The sequence below is a fragment of the Salvia splendens genome, chromosome 4 (assembly GCF_004379255.2).
Source record: "Salvia splendens isolate huo1 chromosome 4, SspV2, whole genome shotgun sequence".
Classification (NCBI taxonomy): Eukaryota; Viridiplantae; Streptophyta; class Magnoliopsida; order Lamiales; family Lamiaceae; genus Salvia; species Salvia splendens.
The window spans coordinates 15,580,748-15,597,261 of NC_056035.1; the positions used below are offsets into that span (position 1 = coordinate 15,580,748).

General features: G+C 38.0%; 3 protein-coding genes across 4 annotated transcripts; 1 reads left to right on the forward strand and 2 right to left on the reverse strand.

Moving 5' to 3' along the window:
* Positions 1-2,631: 2,631 nt before the first annotated feature.
* LOC121798099 (rapid alkalinization factor-like) lies at positions 2,632-3,305 on the forward strand. The gene has a single exon (XM_042196938.1). It carries the CDS (start codon positions 2,791-2,793, stop codon positions 3,133-3,135), a length of 345 nt encoding a protein of 114 aa, XP_042052872.1. The 5' UTR covers positions 2,632-2,790; the 3' UTR covers positions 3,136-3,305.
* Positions 3,306-6,494: 3,189 nt separating this feature from the next.
* On the reverse strand, positions 6,495-11,935 carry LOC121799795 (ATP-dependent Clp protease proteolytic subunit-related protein 3, chloroplastic-like). 2 transcript variants are annotated; one of them, XM_042199272.1, is made up of 10 exons: positions 11,632-11,935; positions 11,060-11,161; positions 10,550-10,672; positions 9,435-9,494; positions 8,471-8,567; positions 7,895-7,968; positions 7,554-7,607; positions 7,366-7,449; positions 7,163-7,284; positions 6,495-6,961 (listed from the first exon to the last, which is right to left on the reverse strand). In XM_042199272.1, exons 1-9 carry the CDS (start codon positions 11,881-11,883, stop codon positions 7,189-7,191), a joined length of 942 nt encoding a protein of 313 aa, XP_042055206.1. In that variant the 5' UTR covers positions 11,884-11,935; the 3' UTR covers positions 6,495-6,961; positions 7,163-7,188. The 2 variants fall into 2 exon arrangements, with proteins under 2 accessions (XP_042055206.1, XP_042055205.1); XM_042199271.1 differs by having other exon boundaries at positions 6,495-6,956; positions 11,632-11,934.
* A 279-nt stretch (positions 11,936-12,214) lies between these two features.
* LOC121801567 (stress-related protein-like) lies at positions 12,215-14,563 on the reverse strand. Its single transcript, XM_042201085.1, has 3 exons — positions 14,401-14,563; positions 14,086-14,316; positions 12,215-13,029 (listed from the first exon to the last, which is right to left on the reverse strand). The coding sequence occupies exons 1-3, from the start codon at positions 14,437-14,439 to the stop codon at positions 12,541-12,543; spliced, it is 759 nt and encodes a 252-aa protein (XP_042057019.1). The 5' UTR covers positions 14,440-14,563; the 3' UTR covers positions 12,215-12,540.
* Positions 14,564-16,514: the final 1,951 nt, after the last annotated feature.

The window sequence follows — 16,514 nt, forward strand, 5'->3', positions numbered from 1 at the left end:
CCCAATTCCTTTGCGAGCAGGAGACCGTATAAAATGCATCAAAGTTCTGCAATTAGAATGGAACACTTCCCAACATTAGCAAAAAATCCATATCTCCAAACTCATAGATCATCACGAAATAATCCTCCACCAAAAGTTCGTCCTGAACCTCCATATAGAGAGGCATCCGTGTAGAGCTTTAAAGTGTCTCTTAAAAGTGGCCACCAACTAACTAAGATAAGCGTCGAGAAATACCTAGAGCTTTATCGTCCACTATCAGAGCCTCTACCACACATTTGGCCATATTAATGATTTGCATCATAACAACTTCAGGTCCTCCTAATTCAATTGAAAATATAGTCGCATCTCTTTTTCCAAATGTGCCAACATCCTACTCCAAAATTTAAACTCTATCTAAAACCATTCCCCATCAAACTCTTAGAGCTAATATTCTGAATTAACCAATCTGTCAAATTCAACGACTGTTCAAAGAATCTTTCCTCCCCACTATATCTCATAATGTCGTTCCATGTTCTTTGAGCATCGATACAGTGTCGTATCATGTGTAAACTACTCTCAGTTCCGCAACCACACATGTTACAAGAGACGCCCCCTATTCCTCTTCTCGTTGGTCAAGACCCAATTATTTAGAAGCGACCAAAAGAACATTTTAATACGTTGTGGGCCATACCAACTCCAAATTCCACCCCATGGCACAACTTGTTGCACGTTCTAACTTGCGTCCATACCCTCATAAGCTTATTTAATAGAAAAGGTACCTGACGACGAGGCCCCCAGAAAACTACATCATCCCCTTGCGCCTCGCCTGAGGGCATAATAGCTGCTATAATATTCACCACTTCTTCTGGCAAAAGATGTTGGAACTTAGACCACTCCCAACTTGCATTCTCAACAAAATAATCTACCTTTTTAAAAAGAAGATAATCAGGGATACATTGTGTAGTTACTTCAGACAAGGACCAATCTAAAATCAGAACTACTAGTATGCTACTATATTTTTCCATTCACTTTATATAACTGCCTCCGTCCATAAAAGATGTCTCACTTTCCTTTTTAATTTGTCCCACTAAAGATGTCACATTTCTATTTTTAGAAAAAGTTCTCTCTCACAATAATATAAATATTATATTTTCTCTTTCCACCTAACACACTAAATAAAACCTCCTAAAATTATGTGACGTCCCACAAGTGTGACATCTTTTGTGGAACGGAGGGAGTATTATATTTCTTCCATCCCATTACATGTGATACATTTCCTTTGGGCACATGTTTTAGGTAGTGTTGTTAAATAGTTAAATGAAGATGGAATAAAGTAAGAATGAAAAAAAGTAGAGAGAAAAAGTACGAGAGATGATAAAGTAAGGGAGAGATAGAGTTGTTTTTTTTTGCCATAAAAGATAATGTGTCATTTATAATAAGACGGTCTAAAAATAAATACGCCTCATTTATAGTGGAACGAATGTAACACATATCTTAGAATATGTACTCACTTTGTCCCAATTAAGATAACTCATTTCTTTAACACACTTATTTTGAAAAAATTACAATAAATAGTTAAATTGAAGAGAAATTAAAGTAAGAGAGAACACGGTAAAAGTGACTCTCATTTATTTTATTTTCAATCTTACTTTAATTTATCTTCAATTTAACTGGGGTATCTATTATCATTTTTTAAATCATGTGAAAAAAAAATTATCTTAACTGAAATGGATAGAGTAATATTATGGTATTTTTTAAATTACTGGTCGGTCAAACCAGGCCTTGATGGACAAAAGATAAGTAAAATTTAAAGTTTTAAACTAGTGAGTTTTTGTCAATTCAACTTTTTCGACGTGAGGTTATTTAATTCTGAATTGCATTGTCTAGCCCATTTTCCGCAAGTAGTGGCTGCCCTCTAATAGAATTCAAATAAAAGAAACAAAAAAAGTCCCCAAATCAAAAGAAAAAAGGGGCAAAACTACAGTAGTAGTCGGGAGGGAGCATGCCCTCAAACATTAAAATAAAATGCTAGAGTAAAGTAGTGGCCTCCGTAGTTAGACTACAACTTTCAACTAGAAATCACTTACTCCGTGATTCATTATCATCTACTATACACTTTAGTTTTAATACATGTTTTAATGTAAAATTAGTAGAGCAAGAGAGAAAAAATAAATAAAATATTATTAGTGGAGAATGAGTCTCACCTTAGAGAAAAGAGAGTTTCCAAAATTAAAAAGTGCATATTCTTATGAGACGAATAAAGTATATTATCTTGACGGTCATAATATATTGAGTAGTTTTTATTTAAATAATTTTTTTAAATATTTTATGGGACAATTCAAATGATAGTATTAATTTCGATTATATTCTCTCTATCCCATTAAAAATGAAACGTTTTTTTTTATTTAATCTATTAAAATGAAACATTTTTTAAAATAAAAATAACTCTATCTCTACTTTTTCATCTATCCTTTTATTTTTTCATCTCGATTATATTTCCAAATGTTTTATTTAAGTGGGACAAGTGAGTATATTTTTGCCAATTAAATAGGAGTACTATTATTTACATTTAGGTGTTTGTAAGTTAAAGTTTGTCAGCGCAATTATTAGCCCTTCGTTTACGCGTCGTCCCCATATATCTTTAAATTTCAATCAACCAGTCTTGCATTAGCTGTTTAACCTTTCTTTTTCTTCCTCTCTCTCTTATCCTTCCTTTCCCAAAACCTAGAGAGAGAAACTCTAGATCGAGAAGTATTACTCCTATATATAACGCAGATTGTGAGTAATTAAGAAGAAGAGGTTTCTTTTGTAATGGCAGGCACTTGGAAATTGCTGTTGGCACTAAGCTTAATCGCGTGTCTCGTACTCCCACACGCAATAGCCGCGGCGGAGACGGCGTGGGTAATGCCAGCGGTTAGATCGGGGTGCAGGGGCACCGTGGCGGAGTGTCTGGCCAACCAGGAGGAGGAATTCGAGCTGGATTCGGAGTCGAACAGGCGCATCCTAGCCACGCGCCGCTACATCAGCTACGGCGCTCTGCAGAGGAACAATGTCCCGTGCTCGCGGCGCGGCGCGTCCTACTACAACTGCCGCCCCGGTGCTCAGGCCAACCCCTACCGGCGCGGCTGCAGCGCCATCACACGTTGCAGGAGCTGAACGGATTCCGCATCTCTGCTTCCTCCAATATTCTTTCTTATTAATTTTACTTTTCAATTTTTCATTTTGTTTTAATTTCATTTTTTCTTCTTTTTTTGGGGTGGGGTGTTTGTTAATTGTTATACAAGGAATTAATAATTGAATATATATTGGTGTGCTGTTAATTGTTATGTTCTGCTTTTTTTTATTTGTGAATAGTAATCATACATGTTCAATCTTTTTTTTCTCAATCTGATTTTCAGATCTATCTTAGATGGAGTACAATTTTGTATACCACTCAATACAGTATGCTCTCTTTATCTTATAGTAGATTTCATTTAAGAAATGATACTAGATTTTAGGAGATGTTATTTTAAGTGTTAAGGGGTGAAAAAAATATAATTTTATAATTAATATGAGAAGAATTTTTTTTTAAAAAGAGTAAATGTGATATTTTTGATGGGACAACTTAAAAAGAAAAAGGTGATATCTATTATAGGGGACGTATTGAGTACAAAATTATCCTTGGGATCTTTGCATAATCGAAAAAATGATAATGTCGATGAATAACTCAAATTTTCTGTGATGCTTCAGTGTTAATTTGATTTACTACTAACACACATAGGGAAACAAATGAGGATCACCCAAATTACAAAGAGGGACCTACCTCTCGCATATTGCATTTATTGTGTTGGCCACTAAAATTTTGGTAGAGTGCTTGATTTGATGGAAGAGAGCCAGATAGATTACAACTCATCACACCACAGCTTGATAAGGGTGGTAGGCCCTAAACGAATATGGGATTCAATAATAATTTCTTTATATATTTATATATATATATTCTCACAGCATCTACCACCAAGTCACCGACTCCATTTTATTTTTCTCGTTATACTTTTCGTTATGTTTAATTTAAAACTACCACTTCCTTAATCCTGTAAGCTCATCCACAACGCATTAAACCGTCCCTTAACCCTATCTGCGGGTTCCATTGTATTTTTTTACTCCATCCCTTAGTTAAGGGACGGAACCTGCAACTCTCCGTCTCTTAACCGTCCCATAAATTATTATTTATTCAATTTCATTTTTTATTTTTATTTCCAACCAAATTCAATTAAAAAACACACTTCACTAAAAATAAAATAAAATTACAACATAAAAAAAATACAACTTAGAATTCAAAAAAATAAAAAAGACATAATTAAAATCCTAAAAAAATAAAAAGGACATAATTTAAAATACAATTTTACAGAAAATAAAAAAAACTACTTCGCCGGCAAATCATCCCCCGGAGGCGGTGGAAGTGCACTGAAGCTGTGAGGAGGCGGAATGCCAAGTTGTGCCTCCATAAACGCAACTCCGTTAAGCCAGGCTTGGTATTGGTCGGACGTAAAGCGGGAAGTGTCCGCCATTGTGGCGGTCATGTATATGGCCTAAGGGAGTTGGGGGGTCCCACCGAGCCCGAGCCTGAGCCCGAGCCCGCCTGGCTTGATTCGGCTCTGCCCCTCCTCCCTCTAGCAGCCTTCGCCGCATTTCTCCCTTGCGGCCGACGGCGCCCATGGGAGGATCCCCTGGCATCGTCTGTCGGGGTCTCAACCTCCTGCGAGGTAAACTCTTGTGGCCCGCTGCCCGAACCGCCCTCACCAGACGAGTATTGGCCACTCGCCGTGTGCTTCGTGCGCTTCGACGTCGAGCCCGTGCTGGACCGCACACCGCCGGCCCACCTTTCCTCGTCCTTGACGACCTCCCAAACATCGACATATTTGAATTATTTGCCGGTGTCGTCGAAGTAGACCCACAAAGCCGGCCTCAGAATGTCGGCTCTCGTGGCTCCGCTTTGGTAATGAGCCGCTTCATTCTTGTGGATGGCGCTGAATCGTTTGACCTCTCTGTCGACTCGGTCAAAGTGAGCGTGTAGCATCTTATATGTGCGGCGACCGGTCTTTTTTGGCTTAATCTCGTGGTAGGCCTCGGTGACCTTTTCCCAGAAGCACTTCCGGAGTTGTTGATTCCCGACGATGAGATCGTACGAGAAGCTGATCCAGGCGTTGTACACCGCCAGTGTTTCTTTGGGGCTGTACGGATGCCGGCCTAGATCCTCTTCCTCCTCCTCCTCGTCCGCCTCGGCCTCCGCCCTGGAGCTTTCCCCGCCTCGGCCTTCTTCCGGAGTGGGTTGAACCTGATAATCCTCCCGAATTTGGGATAATCCCTGCGAATACCGCGAGGCGGAGGGACGGGCGTATGCATCAACATCAAAATTGGGTGGTTGGTTCCCCCGGCTTCGACGGACCCTGGGTGCCCAGCGTCGACGAACTGGAACCACCCAATGTGTTGTACATGCTCCCCCAGTCGCCGAACGCGTTGAGATCCCACCCGTCGGAGCCGCCACCGCCGGAGTTTCCGTTGCTGGACATTTTGTGATGAGATGTTAGATGAAAATTGGAGAGGAAATGTAGATGATTTGGGAAGAATAGATGTGTAGTTGTGTGTGAAATGATGATGAATTAGGAGTATTTATAGAGTAAAAAAAATAAAAAATACAAAAAAAGGAAAAACGGCTATTAAAGGTAATATTACCGTTTCACATTTTTTATTTTTTATTTTTTTATTTAATTCGAATTTTTTTAAAAAAAATGAATTATTGCGTCAGCGTGACAATGCCCACTCGCGGGACGGTGAGTGGGCGTCACGCATGGCCTAGGAGCGTGCCACGTCGCCTCGGCGCGTGGCGAGCCGTCTCGCGTTTCGTCACGACGGAACGGGACGGGTGACGGGCTGGGGACGAGACGGGGCGCGGCAACGCGTCACGCCGCCGTCCCGTCCCTGAGTGACGGGATATGGGCCACCCGCGTGACGCGTTGCGGGTGGCCTTAATAGAGGTCACCTTTCCGTTTTAGCTGTAAAACAAAGATTGACATTCACTTGACTTTTTATACTCATTTTCTTTCACACTACTTCAAATCATTAATGAAAAAACTTACTTTTATAATTAACTGACTTCTATAAAGACATGATTTAATGTAATAACGATTATATCACCTCTAGTCAGTAATTACTACCAAGATATCAGGAATGAAGATTTAAAAGGTAAATATGCATTTCAACTATTCATAAAGGAATTTCAATCTAAACGGTTTGCAAAATTTCAAATTAGCCCTTTTGTTCGAAAAGAAAAACTCGTCACTGCTATACAAAAAAAGAGTTGCTACAGAAACAATATTTGCCCTTCATGTTAACACAAATACGCATACCTCTGAATTATTTGTGTTACTACAATGGGCCACTTTTTTTTTTTATAATCTTTTTCATAGTCATGGTTGCATTTATCTTTCTAATATTGGAAAGCTGTTTTCAATTTCAATGTTGCTTCGAAAGGGTAGTTTTTCGAATTTCGACACACATTCTCATTAATAAAATCATGACAAATGTTCAAATCTTCCAACCGCACATGAAACAAACAGGCAATAGTAGAAGAAAATTTTGTTGAGGAATGGCTATTGTATTAGGCTTGCACCTAATTCAAGCATGCGACTAACTATTTTGTCAACAAACATTTAGGCGAAGCAGTGTTATTGAAGAGTAAAGGGCTAAATCAAATATGGCATGATACCATTAAATATTAACCTCAATATATTACATCACAGTGCTCTTCTTGGAGGCTTTGTCATCGAGAACTTTAGCTGCACCCCGTCAACCGGTTATACCCTTCACGAGCTCACCGTAGTTGATTACATTCGTGTGGTGACCGTATTGGCTTAAGCTATGGAACCAGCTGTGTATGCTTGAAATCAAAGCTTGGACTAGCAATGAGCATGATCTGTTTTTGTTGCAGATAGAAAATCCTGCGCTGATTCAATCAGACACGCCATAAATATCTACGCAAAAGCCGATATAACTATTTTTCACCTTACATGACTATTTAATTTGATCAGCTCTCAATTAGAAGACTTCCAAAAGCAAACGTGGTTATTATACTCGATTGTGAAGTACCTACTGCTTATACGTGATGAAAATCAAGGGACACTCTATATACAGAGGGGAAGTTTACCTCCTAAGTATAGTATTTGGAAGCAACTACATAGCATCAAGAACTTTGATCCCGGCATTCTTATCCCACTCTTCCGGAGGGGCAGCATCTGCCATAATCTTTTCCTGTCCGCGCCAAAGTATCTGAATCCAAACGTTACATCAAGAGTCTAGAGCCAAGGTCATCAGGTGCAAAAAGTAGGGTACAAGTAGGAAACAACTCACCTTATCAATGACACCAAATTCTTTAGCTCTAGTAGAGTCCATATAAAATGGCCTTTTCATCACATTGGCCACTGTCTCTTCTGACTGACCAAATGGAATAGAAACTGATGAATTTTATTTCATACAAGCTTGAAAATAGTACAACGTATATTTTCTCCCAAAAAAAGAAATTTGGCATATCAACTCACGTTTCCAGTGTGCTTAGCTAGAAGTTTAACAAGGATGTCCCTGTTTATTATCACCTACAAAAGCAGCCCAATAAGTTGCAGAAACAGATTAATAGACTTATTGTGTGTTAGAACACCCAAAAAAGCCTAAAACATTGTCAGTAAAGATCACAAGTCCCAATACGGAAGGAACTGCATTATTTTACCCCAAATTCATATATCTGTGCCCCTATGATGCCACATGCATGTATTAAAAATACCCACTATATTTGGTTTCCAATATTGCTTATTATGGACTTATACGCATGGATTAAAAACTTCCAGTCAGATGTAGTAAGAGGCAGCAACGAGCTCAAACTTGCCTCTTTTGCACGAATCAAAACATCACTGGCTGGCATTAAACCAGAGGATGGCACACGGGGCTGTTGAATCATAGCTGAAACAGAAAGTTATAACTGAATTCAGAAAAGTGGAAGAGAAACTACTTACGAGTTGCACAAAAAAAAGTATTAAAGGGTTATTTGTCAGTACTGTAAATTATTGAACTTTTACCATTTTCCAGTTTATAATACCAAATTACCAACATCAAAATCTGCCAGTAAATTAGTCAATTATTGATTCCATCTGATTTTGCTACCGTGGGGAGGATGCTGGTCAATATTCATTTATTGACATGGATAGTTGGAAATTTGATGTGGCATAATCAGCAACAAATAAGAAGCCGCCACTGCTTCAAATCCTTTCCGTGTCAGTTTCACAGCTATCCATGTCAATACAAACATTGACTAGAATCATCTATGGTTACAAAATAAAATAAAATAAATAGTTAAGTGATTTACAGGAATATTTAAAGTTGGTATGCAAAACCAAAAAGTAGTGAAAGTAGAACAATTTACGGGCAAATAATACAAAATTTATTGCAAGAAACTGATAACTACCTTTAGCATGTGGCATCATGAACCTTTTGCCTTTGCTTCCAGCAGAGAGTAAGAGGCATGCATGACCTATAGCAGCTCCAACAGCAACAGTATGTATCTGCATATGAGATTAAGCATAAGGTAGCTAGACACTAGGTATCATTTAAAACAAGTCGAGGCATGCTATTACAAAAATGCAACTTAAAATCAGGCTCTTTGTCAAAAAGTTTCAGCACTAACTGCCATAATAGTTACAAAAATGACCCTTGTGATGTGAAATATTTGCAGAAAACAGGATAACATCGGTTCTGGAGAAGGTAGTTTTTTCTTTAGAAGATCCTAACCACAAGGCAACATATGCAAGTTCATAAACGGCATGAAATAAGGATGTTTTGTTCATAAATTTGCATTTAGCTACATTTTTCCGACTTATAGCTATAGATAAACTGTACGCCACCAAATTCAGTCAAGTAAAACCAAAAAGCCACCACATCGAAGTAAATCATCTTGAAAGCATACTGCACACATAGGACATTGATAGGAGTAAAGGCTGATGAACAAGAATATAATATAGAATCTGGAATCAGAAATGCTCGGCTTTATTGAAAGAAACTGAATAGCGAAACAAGAAAGGGAAATCCTCCGCAGAGGCCTAATCCTCACGAAGGAGGCCTACGAGAAAAACTCGTCCAATAATGATCTCTCCAAGATGATCTCTCTATTAGGAGACTCTCTCTATATATAGGCAATTCTAGTGCTAAAATAAAGGCAACCGAATAACAAATATTTGAAAAGCATAAAAATAGGAATAAGCTCTCTCCCTTAATCTTCTCCACCTGCTTCCTCCTTTCTCTCTGCCGGCCCAACCATCTTTCTCTCTCCCCCTCCTCCAATCCGTATCAGACATTCTCAACAAACTACTCAATTTTGGGCATTTAAAGCATCTAAACAAGCAATGCGAGCCAGCATGACACAGAAACCATACCTCATTCTTCAATTGCATCATAGCATCATAAATTGCGAAACCTTCAGTCTCCATTCCAACCTTGCATAATAGAATATTTCAATTATTACTAAGAATGCACGTAAAATAAATTCAATGAGGAACTTCAAAGACAAAGAAATGGTTTAACAATGAATATGCAACAGCTGAAAAAATGTTGCAACACATTAGTGGTTTAGAGGAGAAGATAGTATAAAATTACAAATAGACCCCCTAAAATTAGAAGGAAAACCAATAAGCTGCAATTTCGTAAGAACTAAAAGAAAGCGATAAGAAAATTGAGATAGACAATGCAGAACTAATACTTATAACGAGAAGTAAACAAAGTACAGTAAAATAATAGTAAAACTAATTATGGGATCAAAATTGGAGCTTAAGCTTTGTTTTCTCATTTAGCTCAATATACTGAAAATCTTTCATTCAAAACTTAAGTTTGAGATCAGCAAAAGCCAATATAACTTCACCTACACAGAATATACATATGATACTATCCACCGAGGGTGGCAGTTTGCATTATTGCACTATGTTTGTATCATCCATCATGTGTTGTTTATCCAGTTTATTTCATCATGATTCATAAATCATAAAGACTTCAACTAAATATGAATATTCATGTTTCCTAGTTGTGTTGGTGTTGAATCTGTCTGATCATGCCATATCATGTCATTGGTCTCTATAATTCATGCTTTCTATCATTTTCTATCTTGCTACATATTTAGGCAGTGTTTCCAAGTCATCCAAGGATCCCCAACCCTATTATCAGCATATATTTCAAGACCAGGCAAATATCAACGAATATTGACATGATGTTCACCACTGTCTCCTTTTTCATTCAAATAAAATGGTACTGATAGTTTAAAGGAGACTATCAATCTTAAAACACGAAAGACAACTGCTAACACTCTACGGTTCAATTGCGTTTAATCAGGCTAAAAACTCCTGCCCTTGGGAGGGGACCAACAGCTGGAAACAACTGCTACAGAAAATTTATGTAATGAAGGGACTGTACAGGGGTGAGAGAGCCTAAGAGAATACGAGATCGCATCTTTTGAATAAAATTTGAAGGCAACTACGAAGTTTATCACTTAAAGTCTCACCGTTTCACCATCATCACGAGTTGTCCCAGTGGAATTTATGTAGAGATAAATTGGCTCTTTGGGATCCATCCACTGAAGGTACATCAACTCAGCTACAATAAGCTCAGTAACAGCTGGAACCAACTGAAACCCAGAAAGGTCCATATTAATTGCATGAATTAAGTTAAATTGTTATTCGGAATCTGAACAAAATAATAAGAATAACACACTTCCATCTAAGAACCACTTGGATGTTCTAGCACAGTACTGACACACACTTATAGGTGGTCTTCATGTCAAGAGCATGCCAATAAACAAAAAATCAGTTAGGTTAGTTAGGTAAGATGTGGAAGAGGAACAAGTTATTTGGTGGGTTGGTGCATATGATATACATACACAGTATTTTTTTTTTCTGAATACTTTCTATTAGTTGCATAATGACCTAAATCTGATTCAAAATTATGCATCTTTCACTTTAGTATCAGGAATGGAATATGCTAAAATAACGAAGAGTAGAGTCAAACTAGTAACCGGCATGCCAATGTACACTATTCTTCCGTGCAGCAATAGTGAAGGTAAGTCTGGCGGAGGTCTTCTTGGTCTGTGCTCGTTGTACGAAACGGATCTCTCAACCTGTTTCAAGCAACAACAATAATATTCATAAGTGAAAAGTTCACTATTGTAAAATTGTGATTTCTCCACAAAAAATAAAATTAATTTTCAAAGCAGAAGAGTTTAATCTCTTCATTTTAGTTGGAAATGATCAAAGTAGAAGAGCCCAAGCTCTTCATTTTACTCAAGGATACTGAGACTATATGGCAAAGGCATATGGTAAACGTGAAGGACCAGTTCAATTCAATTTCAAGGATCTTCAAAAGATATTCACATGTAAAAGTGTTGAATCTTAACCTGTTGACTGTTGCATCAAGATTTCATAGTTTCTAATTTCCTCTACAGATACATAATCACTAGTTAAATTCTAGAAAAAAAACCGACTTGCAAACAATAATTCTGATTCTATCAAAATTAAAAAATCAAGCAGTCGACGAGTAAACAATTCAAACACACAGCGACGATTAGCCAAAAGTAGAAACAGTAAATACCTGGGCAGGGGTAGCCATGAGGGTTGGGGAGTCGAAAACGTCCAAAAACGGTGGCGTATCGGAGTTTTTGGGTCTGTTGAGGAGCGTATCTGGAGAGGTGGCGGCAAGGGAGGCGAGCCTCGATAAGAAGGGGTCTTTAGGGTTGATTGGAGCCATAGGAATCTTAGCGCAGCTGGTTACACCGTTACCACGCCGTTTGGAGGAGGAGCAGCAGAGAGGCGAAGCCATGGGCATCCGCAGACAGTTAGCCATTGTAACTTTTCCTTTGAGTTTTTGGTTCAAAGAGACGAAGCTGTTAAACTGTGTTATGATGTTATCAAACCATCCGTACCCGATTTTAGCCCCGATTCGGGTCGGGTCGGGTCGGCATATGATGTCAAATGCTAGTATACTTTTTTTTTCTTTTTTTAGTTAGAATTATGGTTATGATGGTTATAATTGAAGATTGAATCGAAGATCTATTCGTTTTGCTCTTGTTTCTAATGATGAGCTAGATTTGTACCTCCCTAAGATAAAAGGAATATGTGCAGTGTTGGGTTAAAGAATAAAAATTAGTAAGTTGTTGTGAGATAGAAACACATCATGCAATTTAAATACTCCATGTTATAGCAGCACAAGAACTACACCTTTTTATTCTAATACATGTCTCACCATGAATCAATTACAAAGGGGATGGGAATGGATAATCAATCATATAAGCTCCACCAAAAATAAGTAGCAAACAATAAAACAACTCACATTTACCAAGTTGATGCCATGGTAAATCTGATCCCCTCTCTCAATACATGATCCATATGTCCCAACTCAGTTACCAAATACGACTACTGTTTTTAAAAACTGCTTAAAACAGGTACCTACTGCTAGTTAAAGAAGATAACTCTGTGGTTCCCACCTGCTAAACAATGATTACTAGGCCTTGATTTCTTCCCCTCCGCGGCCTCCATCAATCACTACAGGCTTCATATTCTCAGTCCTCAGAGCCTCAGCAATCTTCTCAACAGGTATGATAGGAAGATGTGCTGCCACCTTGTACCCGTTCTTAGCAGCAACTTCAACCTTCTGATTGTACATCTCTGAGCAATAACCTGCTAGTGGACCAGCAGCAAGAGCGGCTCGTTGGAAGAGGGCATACTGGTTCAGCAAATGCCATACATACAGTGCATACTCCTCAGTCACCGGTTCATACTTGGTGTAGAAATCTTTGGCTACTGGCTCGTACTTGGAATACACAGATTTTGCAAGTCCAGAAGCCGTCTCCACCATCCCGGTTTTCTGGACATCAGCCATCACACACCGAGCAGCAACAGGTGCTCTCTGAGCTTGGTTGAAGGCTTTGAAAGATGCACGTCTCAGAGATGAGGGCACATACTTCTTCATTCTGTGCACAGATTCATCAACCTGCATAATCCCGAACAGATTGGTTTATCCTTTTATTCTGCAGGATGAAAATAAATTGATCTCTTCACTAGAGGCTGTCATTTTCCAAGAATAAATACCAATTTGATACTGTGTGGAGTCGAAGGTGAATCCCTTCATGAAAAAAGGATGGAGAATGGTCCATCCATAGCATAAGAGATCATCTATATTCAAGAATTTAAACAAGTGGAGCAATGTTCAAATTATAGTTGTGTCACAGGATATTTCTTAGGACATAAAAGTTGGTGTTTTAAGGAGGAGCTCGAAAGTGAACCACACAATCTTAAATCAGTTGTAAAATTAATATACTAGTATATGAGAAAGCAATGGAACCGATCAAAGACTTTCCTCTGACATCAAAATGAACTACTCCATATTTGTACCCCATTAAACAAATTCTGTGGCCTCACAACTATCCGAATGTCAAAAGATCTCTTGATCACTCTCAGTAAAATAAAGATCTTCAATTGTGAATTCAAAATATGGAAAAGAGAGCCTTTAAAAATAGTACTCCTACTTTAATTGGGTCAATGTATAGAAAAAATAAAGAAAATAACTCTGAAAGAACTCAATCCAACAGCTTCAACCTCCGGCAATGCCACTACGGCATTTATTTTCTAAACAGAACCTCTGCATCACCATCCATATCATGCCATAATTACATACTCTCAAGGCATTATTTCCTTGAACTAAAAAAAAGATGAATTAAGGAAAATGCCTAAATCCAGATAACAAGATCATCAAACCACACCAGCTTTGTAGGATCACTTAACAAATTTATACAATTTTTTTGCGTTGGACTAGTTAATTAATTAACCTAATTGAGAACTATATTTTTTATCAAGGCCTCAGCAAATCGTTCAGCGGTTAATCCTATAAGATCAAACAAACAAAATCGGAAATGATCGAAATAAACAAAAACAGATAATCGGAGAAGAGATTACGTGAATATTTTAGTTTGAATTTCATGTTTAGGAGTATGAAATTGTAGATCAGATGATGATATTGAATGGAATCGAATTGAAAATGGCATTGTACCTTGCGATCCGCAAAGGTGAGGAGTTGAATGGGGAGATGGTGTGTTTTGGCGTAAAGCGGGGTAACAAGTGTCCTGACAGAGTCCTCAACGACGCTAATAGTGGGCTTGAGGCGGCCGGATCTCTCCTTGGCGAAACCGTAGATGGTGGCGATGAGCATCATCAAATGAAGGGTGGCGACAGCCACGAAATCCAAGTACTTGAGCCTCGGCCTGTTCTCATCGCCCCTTGCCTTTAATTTCACACAAACCAATTTGCCATTCATTAATTAATAACATGAAATTCAAATCTGATAATTGATGGCGGGCGGGCTTACGGATTTAGGTTGTTGGAGACTGCAATCTGTTTTTGCCATGACGAATTACAGCAGCGCTAATCTCCTCTCCTCTGTCTGCTTCTTCTTCGTCTTCCGATCTAGAGGGATTTTTTGTTAATGAGAGAGAGAGGTGGTGTATTGTTGTTGTTGTGTGTGCGTGTGAAATTAATGACATCAAATATGTTAACTCTTTTCATATTTTTATTTCTTTAAAAAAAAGAGAGAAAGTAAGTAAATATAATTCCATTTTCCCATTAAAGTATTAAATACTTACTATACAAATTATGGGTTAAGTACTTTTCAAATGGCAACGCGACTATGTAAGGCCATCCACAACGCTGTCTCTATACCGTCTCTTAAACCGTCTCTTAACTACTATTTGAGCACTATTTGAGGGCCCCACTGTCCTTTTTTCCTCCATCTCTTAACTAAGAGACGGAACCTGCAACGCTCCGTCTCTTAACCGTCTCTATACCGTCTCTTAATTACTATTCATTCAATTTAATTTATAATTTTTTTTAAAACCCAATTCAATTTAAACAAACACACTTTATTAAAATTAAAACAATATTACAACTTAACATTAAAAAAAACGAAGACATAATTAAAATTCTAAAAAAATAAAAATGACATAATTTTTTCGGGTTATCGCAGAAGTAGTCGCGTACTAACCGTGCGGCGGCTTCCTCCCGGTTCCGATTGATGTACTTCCGGGAGCGTCGTGGGGGTGGTGCGGCTTCCTCCGCTTCTCGTCGTCGATCTTCTTCAAGTGATTGTTCCATTAATTGGCGCATTTGCTCAAAAGGATCCATTTGTTTGAGTTGATTGAAGATGGAAATTGGAGTGATAGAGAGGATTTGAGAGGAATAGATGTGTGTTTGTGTTTGAAATGAGTATGGAATAGAATTATTTATAGAGTAAAAAAATTAAAAATTTTAAAAATGAAAATAAATATTTAACGGTAATATTACCGTTTGAAAAAAAAAAAAAATTTTTTTATTAAAAATTGATTTTTTTTTAAAAAATGAATTATTGCGTCATCAGTGACGACGCCCACTCGCGGGCCAGCGAGTGGGCGTCACGCACGCATGGGGACGTGCCACGTGTCCCTGGCGCGTGGCGAGACATCTCGTCTCGTGTCTCGCCGAGACGAGCTACGCGACGAGACGGGCGCGAGCTGGAGACGAGATGGGCGCTGCAATGCGTCTCGCGGGGGTCTCGTCTCTCCGAGACGAGACGCGAGCCCGGCGCGAGACGCGTGGTGGATGGTCTAATTGTTTCAGGTATACCAACATTCACGATTTTGTAACACAACACCCGTTGGATGAAACCCGTTAAATTCCAACATACTCCATTATATTAATATCAGATTTTAAAAACAAGTTTAATAATATATATCAAGTTTTAATAATGTAACATCAAATTTAAAAAACAAGTTTAATTATATAATTAGATTTCATGTAATTAAATTTTTATCACGTAATATCAGGTTTTAATAGAGTAAATCATTATCAAATTATTATCGTATCTTGTAAATCTTGACTATATCGTGTTGTAAATGTGTACAAATCATGTCTGAGTTTAACGATAGCAGGTCAAGTTTTTGTTCGGGGTGAAAATTTTCTTAACAAACGGGATTTGGGTTAGGCCTTATCAACCCGCACGATAGGCCACCTCAATCTTCTAATGTAAACTATTTTTCTACTGATAAAAACTATTTTTAGCCAACGTAATGTATAACGTTTTTCACATATAATCACGACAAAGTACTTATATGAAGTATTATATTAAAAGTCAATTTAAATAGATAAAAATAATACTCTCATGCAAAACGTATAGAGAAAAGCCGACTAAGCGGAGAATTAATAAAAAAAACCCCAGTTTCTGTGAAAAACGAGAATAATATTATCAAAAAACTGTCGTCCAAAAAAAGTCACACTATTTATAAGCGCTTAGAAAACCCTAAGAATTCAAAAGGAAATAAAACGCAAAATAGAAAATTAAAACTAAACCTGAAAAAATAGTAAATTGTCATTTTCACCCTTAAACGATGTCAGATGGCCAAAATCCATGTGAATTGCGATCTCGCATGCACCGTGTAAATTTCAAGTCAT